The 19,242-nt window shown below is 37.3% G+C and overlaps 1 protein-coding gene across 3 annotated transcripts in view; it reads left to right on the top strand.

Annotated features, from left to right (window-relative positions):
• Positions 1 to 15,716, top strand: part of Nxpe3 (neurexophilin and PC-esterase domain family member 3) — a 50,489-nt gene extending 34,773 nt beyond the window's left edge. For 2 of the 3 annotated variants that reach the window (XM_010614638.3, XM_033768146.1), the window contains 3 exons: positions 1,517 to 1,590; positions 9,697 to 9,903; positions 12,666 to 14,772. In XM_010614638.3, the coding sequence (XP_010612940.1) occupies positions 1,517 to 1,590; positions 9,697 to 9,903; positions 12,666 to 13,216 (832 nt within the window). In that variant the 3' untranslated portion in view covers positions 13,217 to 14,772. Of the gene's footprint in view, positions 1 to 1,516; positions 1,591 to 9,696; positions 9,904 to 12,665; positions 14,773 to 15,239 lie in introns of those variants that run through there. The other variant, XR_004518806.1, reaches the window with a different exon arrangement.
• The last annotated feature ends 3,526 nt before the right edge of the window (positions 15,717 to 19,242 follow it).

A 19,242-nucleotide genomic window follows, 5' to 3' on the forward strand; every position in this document is an offset into this window, starting at 1 on the left:
TATTTATCTCTCTCTCTCTCTCTCTCTCTCTCTCTCTCTCTCTCTCTCTCTCTCTCTCTCTTTCTTTCTTTCCTTTGGTACTGGGGATCAAACTCAGGACCTTGCACTTATGAGGCAGGTGGTATAGGGCATCTCTAAACTAAATCCATGGCCCAAGTCATATTCTTTCTTAAATGTCATTTATCAAAGACAGACCATTCTGTTCTCCAGTGTGGCCAGCCTTATATACATCTTTCATTACTTGTTTTTTTTTGTCTGTGTCCATCACTAGAATGTCTGTTCCATGAGGGAAGAGATAACTGTGTTCTGTGATAGTGCTGGCATCTAGGACAGTACCTGGAGAATAGTAGAAACTTAAAAATTATTTTTGAAATGAGAACATCTTTTCTGGAATTGATGAGATAATAAAATTATGACTGTATATTCCTATATCAAGAGTTTGGATAGTTAAAACTTTACTTGCTATTGTTGTTTCAGTGCTAGGGATTGAACTCAGAACCTTGGGCATCCTAGGCAAGCACTCTACGCCTGAGCTGCACTCTGGGTTTTTAAATTTTATTTTGAGACAGGGTCTTGCTAAATGGCTCATGCTGATCTTGAATTTGTGATTTTCCTACCACAGCTTCCTGAGTAGCTGTGATTATAGGTGTGTGCCATCCCATCCAGTTACTAGTTTTTAAAAAATTTTTTAGTAGTACATGTTTGCACTATATAATGTTTACATTCCTTGTGTGGGGTTGATACTTGCAATAACACATCTTAATTCCTTTTAAAATCTCCTTTCCTAGCTATTAGTTTTTGACCTAAATGTAAGAAGTATAGTTATTGTGACTTAGTTTCCGGAATAGTTGCACTGAATTTTTAGTATTCTCTTGGCTTTCACTTTCCCTCATTTTTTTATGTAGCTGTCCAGAAACATTTACTCAGCATGAGCAATAGTCCAGGACATGTGCTAAGTGCTAAAAAGACAAAAGGTAGATGAGGCACTATCCGTGGTGTTGAGGGTTGCATGTTTTAGTAAGGGGAACAGGCACTGGGGAGTCTTGGTAATGATGAACAAAGCGCTGCATGTGTACGTATCTGGGGCAGGTGTCCCTAGTACAGCTCTGACCCGGAGAAGACCCAAGGAATCTGATACGTGATTTAATGCTGCATAGACTTGCAGTTTGAAGACTAGATATTCCTCTCAGTGTGAGCCATTGTCAAAGTTCAAGAGAAGTAATTCAAAGTAGAATTAGTCATTTTGGACTTTATACTTTCAAGACAGGTAAGCAGTATACAGTGAAGTAAAAACTTACTAAGTGACTATTTAATTCTGCTTTAGTTTACATATCCGTGTAACCTGCTTATTACAAGAGACCTTTTTTATTAGTTACTTATTGTGTTGGTTAACAATTTACAGTATATTTTATCACAGTGGAAACATCCATTTTTTTCACTTGCAGATAAAGATATAAAACTGAAAATAAATGTCCCTGAATCTAAGCTTATGCTTTTTTTTTTATTCTTCCTAAAGTGGTGTCAATATTAAAATGCCCATCAACTCCAGTGGACCTGACTGGGTGACTGTGATTCCCAGCAGAATAAAAGGTAAAAAAAAGTAATGAGCTTGATGATTTGTTGTTTCTCTTGCTAAGTGGGTTGAGGTTCTTTCATCTCACTGATATTACAAAATCCATTTTTCCCTTTAGCATGTATGGTCACTTCTGGTCATAACTCAAAATATTTAAAGCTGATGTTTGAAAATTAGCCCCTCACATGCTTAATTCTGGGTTTTGCCATTTATGCACAAGTAAAAGTTGTCTTCTCGTGTCACTCCTCTTCGCTGCCCCAGCTTGGCCCCTTAAGACCCTTTAGAGCTGTGCCATTCAATATGGGAGCTACTAGCTTTATGTAGTAAAGTTGAAATTAATTAAAATAAAGTGAAAATTCAACTCTGTAGCAATACATATTCAATAGCCTTTCTTCATGTTGGATGGTATATTTATTTATTTATTTATTTAGGTACCGGGGATCGAACTCGGGACCTTGGCCTTGGAGGCAGGCAGCAGAAGCACTGAGCTAAATCTTCTGCCCTTGGACAGCATTTTATATCCATAAACATATCCATGAGTGCAAAAGTTTTGTTGTACATTATTGGTCTAGAGGCACTCCACAAATGTACATAAAATGATCATGGAAAATTTTCAAATTAAAAACGTTGAATAGGGATTGAAGATAAAATTCAGCAGTTTAATGCCTGCCTAGAATGCCCAAGGCATTGGCTTTAATCCCTAGCATGTGTGTGCATATGTGTACATGCATATATACATACACAAATACACACTCACATTCACGTGTCACTGAGTTGATGAACAACAGCTCTTTTCAAAGTGAATGTCTTAGTTACTTTTCTTGGTGCTGAGACAGTACTCAAAGTTAAAGGAGGAAAGGTTTATTTTGGCTCACAGCCCATTATTGGCTGGCTCCATGGCAGAGGGGCATCGCAGAGCAGGCAGGAGGCAGCAGACAAGCAGCACCAATAGCAGCAGCAGCAGCAGCAAATGACAGCAGCAACCCTTTTTCTGTTCCAGGATGGGGTGCTCTTAATCACAGCATCTCACCTTTAATCCTGGCATCACACACCCTCAATCTATCCAGCTCTGAAAAGCCCCACCTATGACCCCGTGAGGCTCCTGGGGGGATATCTAGAAAACACAGCCACAACAGTGTGTATCACTACATCAGCATTGCCAGAGCATTTGCTAGAATCGCATATTTCCAGGTACTACTTCAGACTATTGCATCATAAATTCTGGCTGGTGGTGCTCAGTAGTATGTGCTTTAACAAACTTTCCAGGTGTTTTTGATCCACTGATACAGGGTACTACAAGTAAAAGAGTGTTATATTTTTTGCAATATAGATATAATTAGCTACAGTGATTTTATAGAAGGATGAATATTATTGAGATTTATGAAGATAGTGGGCAAGATCCTGTAGGTGGGAGGATAAGGCAGGAGTGAGTTCGCTGTGAGTTCAAGTCCAGCCTTGGCTACATATTGAGTTCAAGGTCAGCCAGTGTGAACCACATAGTTAGACCCTGTCTCAAAAAAACAAACAAAAACAAAAACAAAAAAACACACAAAACAAAAACAAAAGCAATGGCATCTAATTCAAAAGTCTTAAAATATTATATGGTTTAAGTAAAATGTATTTGTGGCCCAGATGCAGGTGAGGTACTGCCAGCTGTATCTGTGGACTCCATTGTCATATACCAAAAAATTTCCGTAATTTTCCTGATGAAGAGTTATAGTTGATTTACTTAACTTAGACAAATCACTAACTTTATGGGGTACATATATGAAAATCATTAACATTTTTTCTTTCGGAGTCTCTTGCCCATGGCCAAGATGTCAGTAGACATGTTCCCTCAGAGGTACTGTAGTCCAAATACCCTCCCATCCTTTGGAGGCCCCATCCCTACAAAGACTCTACCCTTTTCCCTCATGGCCTGACCTGTCTTGCCCACCTTCTGATGATCATCTTGTGGAATGGTCAGTGAGAGGAGCTTTCATGGTTTACTGGCACCTGATGGACCTTAGAGATCGACCAGGAAGTGGTGTGGGTTTGTGATGTACTATTCTGTTTAGAACAGAGCTGGACTCAATAACTAGTGAAATATTAGATTTTTAGAGGAAGAAAATAAGTAGGAACAGAATATCCAAACTTTGAATAGGAAAACCAACATGTAGCAGGTAGATAATTGGCAAGAAAAAAAGGGCAGTTGATTTATGTAATATACATGGAGTATAGGTTGGCAGAATGTCACTGAAGTTCACTTTAGTGACCAGCAGAGGGCACTCAAAGACCCCAAATAAGGGGCTTATTCTTGCAAACATTGTGTTTTTGCTTAAAATCTCAACTATTTTAGCATTCATTGGCTCTTGTCTGCAGCAGTAATTTCTGTGCAACTGTAATGATTATAACAAAGCTCTCATTTTTTCAATGTTTATTAGTTGGAATTGTTTTCATAAAGAACAATTGTCCTGGGGCTGAGGGTATAGCTCAGTGGTGTAGCACTTGCCTAGCATAACCCTGGGTTTGATTTCTGGTACTAGAAACAAAAGTAAATAAAAAAAATAAAAATAAAAATAAAACCCAAGACAAAGAAGAGTTATTTTTTCCCACATTGGTTTAGTACAAACTCATCTTGAATTATAATCCAGCTCAATTCAATAACTTTTTTTTGCTCAAATTTTTTCACATGTGGGAGATGAAAAATCTAGTTTGGTTTCTGCACCCTTTTGACATGCTATTATCTTTTTTTTTTTTGAGCACTTCCTGGCACTATGAGGTATTTTAGGCTCATATATTTTTTCTCAAGCACTGCAACAGTTCATAATCTTCTCACATCTATCATTTATGAATCCTATATTTTGAAGTTATTTTTCCATGAAATTTTATTATTCATATATCAGCTAATTAATTTTCTTCTGAGGTAAAATTATTCTAAGATGCATATTGAGAATCCAGTGGATTTCTTGAGACTGCCAATGCTATTACCATGTGTGGGTATAAGTTCAGTTAAAAGTGAAGAAACATCTTTTTTTTTTCTTCCCTGTTCTAGACACTGAATCCAGGGCCTTTTGCACTGAGTTATATCCCTACCTCTTTTTTCTTTTCTTTTCTTTTTTTTTTTTTTGGTGCTTGGGATTGAACTTGGGACCTTGCACTTGTGAGGAAGGCAGTAGAACCACCTGGCTAAATCCCCAGCCCTCCCTAACCCTTTTTTCTTAGTTTTTATTTTGAGACAGGGTCTTGGTAAGTTACCGTGGGGAACTTGAACTTGTGATCCTCCTGCCTCAGGCTCCCTAGTAAAGGCTTGCACCACCACACCTGACAAAGAAACATGTATTTGTTTGGGGGTGTGTGTGTTGAGACAGGGTCTCACTATGTAGTTGAGACTGACCTGGAACTCACTATGTATCCCAGGCTGGTCTCAAACTCACAGGGATCCTCCTGCCTCAGCCTCCTGAGTGCTGGGATTACAAGTGTGTGCCACCCAGCTGAAACATAATTTTTTTCATTGAGTTTATTGGAAATTTGTAGGTATACAATACAGTTACATTCATCATTGGGATCTTGTACCTTTACATGATGTGTCTTGGTTCTTATTTTTTCCCCATACCTCTGCCCTCCCTTCATCCCCTCCACCCTTCCCTATTTACAAAGATTTTGTGTCCATTTTTTTCTTTTTTCATATTTTTTCTTTTCCCTTCTTGCCTTCCAGCTACCCTTCCTACTTCCCACTTTACCTATTCTTTTAGCCCTTTTCTTCCTATTTAACATTATCAATTATACAATTTGAACCTTATTTACACTTTCAGTTTTTTTGTACCAGGGATCAAACTTGGGATCTTGCACTTACGAAGCAGGCAGCAGAATGACTGAGCTAAATCCCTGGCCCTACACTTCTAGTTTTTCCACACCAGAGAAACTATTCAGTATTGACACATAAGAAACATAATTTTTAAATTAGAGTACACTGGCTTATCCAGGGTAGGTGTCTGATTTTTTAACAGGTCATCCCAGTGTTAGGATTACTGGTGAATTTTCACGAATTTTGTATTATTATCCTCAGATCATCACAGCTAAATGACTCAGGGGCTTTGATGAATTTGAACCTTTTCAGAAACTTGAGCTCATACATTTTTGGGAAGCTTATCCTGCTGAGATGTTACCTAAACTTTGACCCTTAATTCACATTGTATCCCTTTATCCAGTTTTTGTTAGGCAGTTTTGGGAAAATTACCTCTTTGCCTTTTTCTTTCTCTCCTTTTCTCCCAGTTTGGGCCCAGATGGCCCTTGTGGCAAGTGAATGACATGTGATGACATCCTTTGGAGGAAAATGCAGGTGTTGGTTTTAAAGAGAAGCCAAGACATTTTGTAGAATTTGGGGTATTACTTATGAATAATCAAAAGTGTACCTTCTTATTTTGCACAAAGATTGTCATACCTGTCTTTACAGCCACCTCTGTATAAACTTTTCCCTTTACCACCAGTAATTCCAGAAATCCATAAGATTGAGTACTAACATTTTTTGTTTTAGTATTTTCTTCCACATATTAGGTATTCTATTATAACTTTAAGAGACTTCAATATCTTATTAGTCTTATGTAGAAATGCTTTTGTGTTCCAAGAAACACTGACTTTTAAAATAACTAGATTGCTTAAAATCACTGACACCAGGAAATATTTTTGTCCCCACTGAGCATAAGGGGGCAGCAGAGGTGTTATGTGCATGTCACCTAAAATAGTACTGTTGTGTAGCACAAAGAATCAGTCCGGTTCAATAATTGATTTGCTTTGTTTGACTTAACTCTAGTAGTAAATATAATTAATGTTTGAATGGAAATACTAATTGTTTCTGTGTGATGTATAACTTTGTTTTTAACATGTACTTGACACAAACTAGTCAAATCTGCTAAATTAGATATGGTAAAATTGTTTTTCAAAATCAGTTCAATTCTCATTTTAGTAAGCCGGGCATGGTGGTGCACGCCTTTAATCCCAGCACTTGGGAGGCTGAGGCAGGAGGATTGCTGTGAGTTCGAGACCAGTTTGGGCTACATAGTGAGTTCCAGGTTAGTCTCAACTACATAGTGAGACCCTGTCTAAAAAAAATAAAAAATAAAAAAAAAAATAAATAAAAGGTGCAATCTCATCTTAGTAAAGATTTTTTGTGGGCCCCGGGTATCTTCTGTGTATGTCTGTAGCTGTGCAGCTTTGATGTATTCATTCAAGTGCACTTTGGACAAGGTGTCGGTAGTAAAGCTGCACCTGATAATATGTTAAGAAATTTTTTGTTCTGTTTTGTTTTGTTGAGATGATGTCTGGCAGTGTTCCAAGCTATTGAATTCTGGGACTAAAGCAATCATCCTGCCACAGTGTTCCAAATAATTGGTAATATAGGACACTACATCCAGTAGGAAAAAAATAGGTTTTGAATAAGCCAAATAAATACTTTGCCCCCGATTTTCTTTGATGATAGTATTTGCCAAAATAAAACTTAAAATATGCTGTTGATTTTCCACTTGATTTGTGAACTTGCAAAAAAAAAAAAAAAAGCAGATGCTTAAGAAAAAAATATGTACTGTCAAGTAGGACATTTTTCTTTGAAGGGAATGAAAAAGTCCAAAATAATCTAGAGTAACATGATATATGAAGTCAGATTATCATGAAAATAGTCACGGAGGACTCACTTAAATTTAAATTTGAATCATATAAGCATCTCAAATTATGGTACAACAGGTGACCACAATTGGATTATGATCAAGGTTGAACCTTGGGATAAGGAAATGACATAGTTTCTTGAAGATTATAGATTTGAATAATTGTTAGAAATGACCAAGTATATACCTTCAAGGAAAAGGTTAAAAGAAATAGGTGACTTCTGTGTTTGAGAAATAGTACAGCGCAGTGGTTAAGAACCTGGGCTTCGGGGCTCACCTGTGTGTCAGGTTCGGGCTTTCTCATGTACTACCTGAGCTCTGTGACTTTGTCAAGTTGTTTAATTGTTCTGAAAGGCAGAGACCTCCTTTAAAAAGTTAAAGACCCGATCCAAAAATGGGCATCTGAAAGGAACAGACATTTCTCATACAAAGAAGTGAAAGCAGCAAGAAAATATATGAAAAAATGTTCCACATCACTGGTCATTCGAGAGATGCAGATGAAAACAACACTGAGATTCCACCTCACCCCACAAAGAATGGCTGCTATCAAGAAATCACACAATAACAAATGTTGGCGGGGTTGTGGGGAGAAAGGAACCCTCCTCCATTGTTGGTGGGAGTGCAGACTAGTGCAACCACTATGGAAATCAATATGGAGATACCTCAAAGAGCTTGGACTGGAGGTTCCATTTGACCCAGCCATCCCTCTGTTGGGTATCTTTCCAAGAGAACTAAAAGAATCATATCACAGAGAAGTATGTGCACCCATGTTTATAGCGGCACAGTTTGTAATAGCTAAATCTTGGAAACAACCTATTTGCCCATCCGTTGGAAACTGGATAAAGAAGTTGTGGTTTTTCTATAAAATGGAATATTACTCAGCCATAAAGAGCGAGAGAATAGATTCATTCATAGGAAAATGGATACATATTGAAGATATACTCCTAAGTGAAATAAATAAGTCCCACATGTGTAAATACCAAATAGTTTCCCTGGTGTGAATATTCTGCAACAATGCATAAGATTCTAATAAGATTACTGACATTTAGAAATGGGAGGAAAGGAGCTAAAGGTGTAGGGAAGGTGTGATACGTAGGGGAAGAACAAAAAGGGAAAAGAAAAAAATGTGAGAGAATGAAAAGATGAAAATAAAGTGTTTGTAGATGGGGAGGGGAGGAGGGGGTGAAGGGAGGGCAGAGGTAAGGGGAAAAAAATGAGAATCAAGACTTGCCATGTAAAGGTACATGATCCCAACAATGAATGTAACTGTACTGTATCCCTAAATGTACCAATAAACTCAATTAAAAAAAAAAAGTTATTGTGAGCTTCAGATGAGATAATATGTTTAATTGCTTGGAGTAGTGTCTGGTGCAGGCTAAACTTGCAAGAAATATTAGCCATCGCTTGTCTGTTTTGAAGCATGAAAAGTGTATTGTTTCCATAGTGTCAGTTTTGAAAGGAGGTGTTAGGGCCGAAAGATGTTGACTTTCCCTCCGAAAGCTGTCTTGGTGCTTGTGTCATCACGTGTAGCTAGGCTACAATGGTGAGTACACATTGCCAATGCTTTTTCAGTGTTTCTTATTATGCATAAAGACCTTCTGAACCTTTTGTATTGTGCAATAACCCTTTATATATCATTAGTTTGTTCTCTGTATTTAATGGGCTCCTCGCTCCCTCTCCTACTCCCTCTCAAACGTGTCTCTCAGTGGGGACTGAACCCAGGGCTTTCACACTGAGCTACATTTAAAAACATTTTTATTTTATTTTATTATTATTATTTTTTGGTACCAGGGATCGAACTCAGGTCCTTGTGCTTATGAGGCAGACAGCAGAACCACTGAGCTAAATCCCCAGTCCTTTTTTTTTTTTTTTTTTTAATTTTTAAATTTTTAAACATGGTCTGACTCACCCAAGACTGGGCTTGAACTTGTGATCCTCCTGCCTCAACACTTCCTGAGCATTGAGATTACAGTTGCTCACTACCATGTGCAGCTCAATGGTGGTTTTCTGAATTAAAAATTGAATTTAGGACTCATAGATTAAATTTTTTATTTTAATGACTTCAGAAACATTACATAAATATTACTACCTATGTGTAAGATAGGAATTTGTTACTGGCCCCATGAGCGTTTAGTTGAAAAGCAGTTCGGTTCTGGGGCAATTCTGGACAAATATTTATGTCCTCACATTTTCTTGTTTTTTGCTTTTCTTTATTTTTGTCTTTGATGAAAACGTACATAATCAGAATGCTCAAAGTCCCATTTTGCCTTGTGTCCACTAATATCTCATTCATTTCACACCTTCCCATTTTTGTGCAAACAGGAATGGAAAGTCATGGTTTCTTTGAGATATGACAGCAAGAAATGTTGCCCATGTGCTAGCAGGCTAACAAATATGTGGACATAATTGTATTTCTTAGAAGGTTTTTCATGTGTTATAGGAGGAAAATTTTATGATATATTGTTTTTCCTTTTATCTTTACAGAAACTTACAACTTAGAAGTATCTCAAGGCTCAGGAACGTTTCCTTCTGGGCATTATTACAAAGACCAGTGGAGTCCCAGAAAGTTTAAGATGCGCCAGTTTAATGACCCTGACAACATTACCGAATGCTTGCAGAGAAAGGTGGTCTATTTTTTTGGTGACTCCACAATCAGGCAGTGGTTTGAATACCTCACTGCATTTGTTCCAGGTTGGTACTTTGGCTATTTTCAGTTTATTTCCCACGTGCATGAACTCGGATCTGAAATAAGTAGACTTCTGCTGGTGCCTGAAGAAAGGCATCTTTTGAGGAAGCAGTTGTTTCTAGGCAGGACTAATGGAGTATCCTAACCTGGGAGAGATGCATGACAGTTTCTGATAAATAATGCAGCTGTTATTGTTCTGGGGGAAACCCTGATGAACTGTGTGACTTTGGATAAGTCATTTACTTCTCAGGATTCATTTCTCCCTGTATGAGATGAGACAGCTGGACAACGTTTCTGTATTTTTAAAATTTGACATTTTGGGTTATACAGTGGAAGTGGACATTTCCTTCATTTCTTTTCAAGTTCCATTTGGTCCAATTCCAAATTTCATAGTGTGTGACTGGATGGAAGTAGCCGGACTTACTGATTTATTTTAATGCATCGTGTAGTAAGACCTTCCAGTGCTATGACTCTGAGCTAGAGCTGACTCCTACTGAGGGAGTCTGGATAAGTTCCAGAATTCTTAGCGTCTTGATTTCTCTGCTTGGCTCTGAGACTGCTGTCTAGATGCAGAGCATAGCATCACTGGTTGAAAGCCCATCACTTATTTGCAAAAGGCTTTATTATTCTGGAAGTGGTGTGGATGAGGTGAAGAGGGATGGATCCTAGGAAACTGATAAGTTTGTGGGAACTTTTTTTATCGTTGTGTATGGGCAGGGCTTTTCATAAACTAAATCCTCATGGTTTGTTGTGAATTGTGATGTTTTTCATCAGCTCTCCTATTTATTACATACTTACTTTCAAATTTTAGTTTTAGAAGGAAAGGAAGAAGTAGATAGTATTCTAAAAGAAAAACCCACTTTCAGTTTTTGTTTGATTTTTATTGTAATGGACATAGCTGAATTCTTCTTGATAAAATAAACTAATCAAAAAGAAACTGTGTGGCATGATGCTGGGTATGGTTTGATCCTGAGTAGGCAGGGCTTTCAGGTGTTTGTAGTTGCTTGCTTCTTAATTTCTTATGATGTAGTTTGGTATTTCCACCAATGGTAATGATTACATTGCCCATTTTGTTTTCCACCAAACCCTTTACAGAAATATTTTTACCTGATAAAGTCTTGTATGTGTGCTTGATCTTAATCAGAAGAAAACAGTAGCTTGAGCTTTTGTGCAGTTTAAATAGGGCTGGTTGCTAAGTAGTAACGAATTAGGTAGGAAAATCTGGGAGAAAAGTCTGGGATTATAGGAAGGAAAAAGTGAAACCGGCTTTAACTAAGAATACAGAATAGTTTCAGTCTGATCCACCCTCTTCAGAATTGACTGTCTGCTCCCTGAGGGCAAGGACTAAGACATCCCTGTGCCTTGTAGTGCCTACAGAAGTGAGCACCGAATGGGTGCTTAGTAAGTGCTAATGGAATTGTGTTGCTAACATTTACTTACTCTGTTCTCTCTAAGGCGCTTTTGGGAGCATTTAGGTTGATGAGCCAGATCCTCTTCTCTCCTGGGGACATGTTTCAAGTGATGAATTGTACAGAGTTTTTTAGGAGTGACAAAGATGTCCCACTGATTCCTGAGTTCTTTGGAATATTTGAGAGGAACTGGATCTTGAAACACAATAGGGAGAGGAAGAGAAGGGAATTCTAAGATTGTGCTGCTGTTTTTGTTATTTCTTAAGATAGAGACACAAGTTCTATGGAACTTTAACATGATTTTCGAAAGGTAGGGTAAAATTGAAAGTCAAAAGAAACAATTACTTCTTTTACTACAAAATGAGGAACTTGCTTTTTTTTAGAATTATAATTAAGGTTGCTTTATTTTTAGTTTTAAAAGTTTATTTTAATTGTCACATAATATACAACAATTGTATATATTTGTGGGGTATGGTGTAATACTTTGATATGTATATACATTATAGAGTGATTATAATTGATATATTAGTATCACTTCACATTTATTTGTAGTGAGAACATTTAAGATTACTTTTTAAAGTCATTTTGAAATATGCGTTATTATTAACTGTAGTCACTGTGCTGTGTAATAGATCTCAGAAAACTTATTTCTCTTAGCTAAAGCTGTATACCCCTTGATTAGCATCTCTCCATTCTCCCCTCAACCCACTCCAAGCTCCATAGCCTGGTAAGTTTTTACTTACTACTGTAAGTGTTTAACTTGTTTAGATGCCACATATACGAGATCATGCAGTCTTTATCTCTCTAGCTCTAGCATATTTCATTTAACATAAAGTCCTTCGAGTTCATCTGTGTTGTTGCAAATGACTGAATTTCCTAAAAAGAAGTATTTGATTGCTAGTATATATTCATAAAACAGAAGGCACAACCCTCATCCTGGAAGATGTATCTCTTAGAAGAATAAAGTATAAATGTCAGTTTGTTTTAAAAATATTAAATAACCAGTGGAAACAGCAAGATTTCTTGGCTAAATAAAGGTAAACAGGTATTTTGTTTTGGAGGTAGAGACATAGCTATAGACTCTCTACTGATGGTATTATCTATCACAGCATGTTACTGGAATCAGGGAAATAGGTATTCCTTTACATTTGTATGTTTTGTTGTACTTTAATTTTATTTATTTATTTTTGGTACTAGGGATCAAACTCGGGTCCTTGTGCTTGTGAGGCAGGCGCCGGAACCACTGAGCTAAACCCCCAGCCTTTAATTTTAAAAACTATTCTTTGTGCCACTTAAAAATATTCAAAATATATATGCTTAATTTGAATGTTCATGAATTTGAGTTTTTCTTGTTTCAGATTTAGTGGAGTTTAACTTGGGTAGTCCCAAGAATGTGGGTCCCTTCCTTGCAGTGGACCAGAAGCACAACATCCTGCTCAAATACCGCTGCCATGGCCCACCTATCCGCTTCACTACTGTCTTTAGCAATGAGCTTCATTATGTGGCAAATGAACTGAATGGGATCGTGGGAGGGAAGAACACAGTAGTGGCCATAGCCGTATGGTCTCACTTCAGTACCTTCCCCTGGGAAGTGTACATCCGGCGGCTCAGGAACATCCGGAGAGCAGTGGTCCAGCTCTTGGATCGAAGTCCTAAGACCACAGTGGTCATTCGGACAGCCAATGCCCAAGAGCTAGGGCCTGAGGTGAGCCTCTTCAACAGTGACTGGTACAACTTTCAACTGGACACCATCCTCCGGAGGATGTTCTCAGGGGTTGGCGTATATCTTGTTGAAGCCTGGGAGATGACCTTGGCCCATTATCTACCCCACAAGCTGCATCCAGATGAAGTTATTGTGAAGAACCAGCTGGACATGTTCTTGTCTTTTGTGTGCCCCTTGGAGACCTAGCCTGCCTTGGCAGAGACTAGAGGAAGCTCTTTCAGTGACCTTTCCAACTGATCTGCATTACAGAAGGTTTGTGTGTGGCCTCATTGTGAAGTGGCTACTATCAATATGTAGAAAAATTTAAAAAAAATCTGTATTTTAATGAACTGTAAGGAACTTAGTCAGTGCAGGTTACATTTATAATTACCTATAGGATTTTTTTTTCAGTCTTAGCCATGGTAGAACCTTATTAACAGCATACACACTGTATTCCCCCAGTAACCAAAGACATCAATGAGTGTATTTCAACTAGCTTATTTGGGAGTGGAGGTTATTGTACTAAAACATAAGAAAAATGTTCTGATGTAAACGGAAGGGGCAAATTTTGTTGACAGTAGAGCCATCTTTGTTAGTAGCACAAATGATCCATCTTGCGGGGGAGTGAATTAGGGCTTATGGTCAGAGGCTCCTGTAACACAGTGAAGACTGCCATGTCTCAGGGGTTTCTCTTGATCTACCTTTTCTGAATTACTTGAAAAGACCAATGTGGTTGATCAGCATTTTATAGTGAGGATATTAACAAGTTCCTGTTTTTAATCTAAGGAAGAAGCAGAAGAGAAATATATAAGCAGTATATATAAAATCTGTGTTTTGAATTGATATTTGCATTGAATGATTATTTCTTACTTGATTCAACAAATTTTATGTGATGAATACTTATTCTAGAATAATCACTTTTAGAGCTGAGAGGGGGACTCTATACACAAAATTTTATTTTTATGTTCTGAAGTTTGAGGGTTTTAAGGATTAACTTTTATGTAAAGGATGCTATTATAAAATTTTAGAGCTTTCTTTCCACTAATTTCAAGTATTTGGATTTTGGTTATTTTGACCTACACATCAGAAATTAGAATCTAATTAGAAATTAATAAAACTAGATATAAAACTCCATGACAGGTGTTTCTTGATTTACATATAAGGTATACACATTCTCTCATACTTGGAAGTAAAGAGCTGCTTACTACTAAGAATATTTGAATTGCCAACTTTGTTTTATTTTATCTTGTCAATTTTAAATGAGTTTAGTTAATTTGGGATCATTTATTAAGTACCCTTCTTTTTGAGCTATGATAGATTACATTCTAGTATTAGTTGTAACTAGACATGTGAAGGAATTGGGAAGGTTTTCAGAGATGAAGATGGATGTTTAAAGCATGAAAAGTTTGAGAAACACAAAGAGGAAGATAGAACCAGGAAAGTGACATTCATCTGTTGTTTCAAGAGCTTTACCAGTATCCTACTCAATTCTGAGTATGACCTATTAAGGTAAGTGATACTAGCTCCATTTTATATATGAATAACTTGAGTTTGGATTTGAACTAAAGAATGGGGGAGTCCACACCCCTTTTCAGCTACAAATTGTGAAGCTTTTGCGAAGAGGTTTTATTTTTTGAGAACTTTTGGTATTTTTCAAGAAATATTGTTGGATGAAGCTGAGGAATCGTTTTCCTTGGGGAATTTCTTTTCTTTTTTTTTTCATTCACTATTTTTATTGGTACATTTAAGGTATACAATATGCTGACATTCATTATTGGGAATTTGTACCTTTACATAATATATCTTGGTTCTTATTTTTCCCCATCCCCCTGCCCTTCCTTCAACCCCTTCACCCCTCCCTATTTAAAAATTCTGTTTCCATTCTTTCCTTTTCTCATATTTATTCATTTTCCTTCTTTAATTTCCCCTACCTCTCCCACTTCCCCTTCCCTTTTTGGACCTTTGCATATTTTATATTATCTATCATACATTTTGATCCTTATTTACACTTTTAGCTTCTCACACCAGAGAAACTATTCAGTATTTACACTTGAGTGTCACCTCAATGTGCATCCATTTAGCTATAACTGTCTCTAGTTTCTCATTCTTTATGGCTATTACTCCATTTTATTTTTATTTTTTTCTTTGTCTTTCATTGAGTTTATTGGTACGTTTTAAGTATACAGCGCAGTTACATTCATCATTGGGATCTTGTGCCTTTACATTACAGATCTTGATTCTCATTTTTTCTTCTTTGGGGAATTTCAAGAACAAAGAGAAGACTGCCTCTAGTGGTCTGGAGAGATGCTGCTTGTGATTTCCTGTGACCTCATCCAGTTTCTGTTACTTTTTGATTTGATTACATAAAGTCCTAAAGATTTGATGACATACATTCTTGAGATAATATCCACTTTCTTTCCTTTTTGTCTTTTTACACTGTGGTGTGGAAATTTTAACAGAGATTGAAATATTACCTGATCTTTCTCAGAACAATTAGGTATATTTTGAAGATCCATAATATGAAAACTTAAAATTTGAAATGCTTTAAATTCCGAAACTTGTTTTTCTTCTCCATGGGAAAGGTGTTTTTTTAAATTAAATTTTTATTGGTACGTGTTTGCTCTACATAATGACTATATTCGTGTGGAGTTGGTACATGTACATAATAACATTTTAATTATTTTTTACCCCCTTTTCCTTCTTCCCCCACCCTCCACCCCCTTCACTTTTGCAAAAGATCGATCTATTTCCTATTATATATCCTTTGTTTTGTTCTTTTTATTTTGGATTTCTCATATGAGAAACAATGTGATATTTAAATTTGTGTCCAAAACTTTGAGTATCCGACATGATACCACCAGTAGAAAATCCTACCCCTGATCTTAAGTGACAAGTCACAGCCAAAACACAGACACTAAAATTTTGTATAAAATCACCTTCAGTCTATTTGTATAAGGCTTATATGAAACCAATTTCATATGTAGGCTTGGATCAGTCACTGAGAATCTCTTCTACGTATGCAGATATTCCAAAATATTAAAAATCCAAAATCTGAAACATGTACAATAACACCTTCAGAAAAATTTATTGCAGACCTGTACCACACAGTTGTGAATATTAGCATGTCAGCCAAAAAAGTATATTTTAAATAATTTTTCCTATTATAAAGGATTTCATAAATTTAAAAAACTATAAAACCTGGAACAAAAAAATCTATAGGTAAAATCTATAATTCTATCATCAATGCAATGAATTTTAGCAGTTTTGATATTTTTCTTGCAGGTTTTTTTTAACCACCTACCATTGTCCTGCCATATTTCTGGGATCTGATATGTGGGTTCAACTACTGTAATTTCAGATAAAAATATTTGGGAAAAAATCTGTACTAAACTTAATAGAGAATTTTCTTGTCATTATCCACTATACAGTATAATAAGCACCTATTTACATAGCATTTACATTGTGTTAGGCATTATAAGTAATGTAGAGGGGATTTAAAGTATATGGAAGATGTTCATAGGTTATATACAAATATTTCACCCTTTTATTTAAAGGTGAACATCTGCCGAATTTGGTATCTGCAGGGGGTCATAGAACCAAAATCTGAGGAAGAATTGTAGTTATAAACAATATAACATACAGTATAAATATTTTTCTATGTCAAATAGTCTTAATACCATAATTATAAAGGTCTGCCTCATAGTTCTCTAATGATGTTATTAGTACATACATTGGCCATTATATGGTTGGATGTTTAGGCTTACAATAAAATATTAAAACTGGTTTATATATAATTTCTATGGATTATAATGTGGATTTTTATTTTGGCCTGGCAGTATTAATATAACTGAATCTCATATTCCAGAACTGAAATAATAGATTTGATGGTATTGTATCAAGGTCTTCTATGAAAATTATATTTTATAGATGTTATTGTGAGATAATGAAAAGATGGAAATAAAGTGTTTGTAGATGGGGAGGGGAGGAGGGGGTGAAGGGAAGACAGGGGTAAGGAGAAAAAATGAGAATCAAGACTTGTCATGTAGAGGTACAAGATCCCAACAATGAATGTAACTGTACTGTATCCCTAAAATGTACCAGTAAACTCAATTAAAGCTGAAAAAAAAAAGTAACCATCTTTTTATTTTTATTTTTTTAAAGAGTAACCATTCTTTAGCAGATATAAAACAGATCTTTGGTGTTCCAATATGACCCATTTTACCTTTTTTTTTTGGTACCTGGGATTGAACTCAGGACCTTGCACTTGCAAGGCAAGCAGCGGAACCACTGAGCTAAATTCCCGGCCCCATTTTAATGTTCTGAACAACTGTAATGCTGACATTTTCTTACTTCATGTACTACGCTTCAGGTTGATAGATTAGGGTTCTTGAAAAGAGTATGATAAACCACTATTCAAATGTTACATGTCAGAAGTGAGTCTGTTTCTTGGTTCTGTTGAAGGAAATGACACTTATCCAAGAGAAACAAATAGACTGCCCAACCCTCCAGAAAAACTTAGCATTATTTTTGTGGGATCTGGGTAAATTCAGCCGCTAAACATTAGTCACTAATGCTAGAAGCTTCTCTTCTCAAGTATAGTCATTTTTCATGTTTTAAGAATTATTCTCCCTGGGATTTATTCTACAATAAAGTTTCAGTGAACACAGGGTGCCTTTACACCTCACTTTTTTTTTTTTTTTTTTTTTTTTTTTATGACACAGTCTCTGAGTGCTACTGGAACCTGGCCGTAAGGGAAGGTGGTGGCAGAAGGTTATTGAGGGCAGAAGTTCATAGGACATAGAAGCTGAAAGCACAAAACACTTCACCAAGTTTAATCTGTCTCTTGAAAGTGCACCTTTTAAAAAAGGTGAACTGAAATGCATTATATGTAATTTTCTTTTAATATCTGAAGTAAGAGGAAAGCAGGCCTATTGAGTTTTAAGAACGCGACGTGCTTGTCTGGAGGACACGCCTATTCCTATTGGAAAACCAGACAGCCGTCATTTCCTGTGTAATTACAAGACTGGATTGTAACATGCCTGGAGAAGATAAAGTAAAAAAGACAAAGGCAGCTAAACAAAGATCACAGTATCCAGGGTCCCAAAAGGAAAAGAAGTGACAGTGAAACTAAATGTCAGCAGAAATCCTTTCAGTGTTGTGCAATGGTTCATTCCCCGTATAAATCCACCCCACCCCAAATGCCTGTGAAAAGTGATCTTCGTGTCACAAGACCACTGCTTTTTTAAAAGAATTTTTTATTGGTACATTTTAGATAAACATGATAACATTCAGAGGAAAAAAGGCGTAAAGATCACCGCTTTCTGAGGCAGGTTCCTCAGCCTTTAGTTTGTCAACAAACTCAATAGCGATACTACTGTGACCGCCACATTTAAAAAGCCGTGTTGTAAAAGGTACCTCCCCATTCCATCCCCACACTTAAAAGGTAAGAAAGGGTAAAATAAGAAGTGTCTCTCACGAGGAGGAAACTGGTTTTTGGTATTGATTCACTGGGGCAGTTAAGAAAAAGTCTTCAGAGAAAGGTTTTGTAGCCCCCTGACTCCGCGCGCGATTCCAGTCCGGGTCTTGGAGCCGGCCCTCGCGGGGAATGTCCGGGCTCCGTCCGTACCTTTTTGGCCTGGGAATTTCCAGTGTGCGGAAAAAGTCCGCAAACCTAGTGCTCACTGCCCCCTCCGCCTCCTCGGCCCTCCTCGGTGCCCACGCAACCCAGCTCGAAAGAGAGACGACCGTGCCATGTACTTGAGAAAGCACGCTCTCGACCCCCCCCGCCCGCCGCGCCCACTGGTCCCGCTCTATAAAGGGGCTCGGGCCAGGGTCGGCTCCTCCCTCCCAGGCCACGCGCGTCCCCGAAGGGCTGCCCGGCCGTGCAGCCTGCGAGGCAGTGATCGCGCTCAGCTCGCGTGTACTGGGCTTACTGCCGCTGAGTACAGATGGAAGCACTTCATTTCCTTTTACGTATTTGTATGACTTGACTCTTCAAACACAAAGGTATACTTTTATTATTTGATATTTACTATGAAAAAGTATCTTACATGCTGCCCTCCCCTCCCGCTTTCTTCCACATCTTCTTAACTTCAGAGTCACTGTTTTATGTGTAAGTAATAATAATTGGTTTGGGGCAAAATATCGGGAGTCAGGATCTTGGAGAAGAAAACTCTGGGACGTTTTTATAATCTGGCAGTGGCGTGAATCATGTCTATTACCTTAAAGGCAGG

Source organism: Fukomys damarensis, unplaced genomic scaffold (assembly GCF_012274545.1).
Source record: "Fukomys damarensis isolate Sample0158 unplaced genomic scaffold, DMR_v1.0_HiC HiC_scaffold_24, whole genome shotgun sequence".
In the NCBI taxonomy this organism is placed as follows: domain Eukaryota; kingdom Metazoa; phylum Chordata; class Mammalia; order Rodentia; family Bathyergidae; genus Fukomys; species Fukomys damarensis.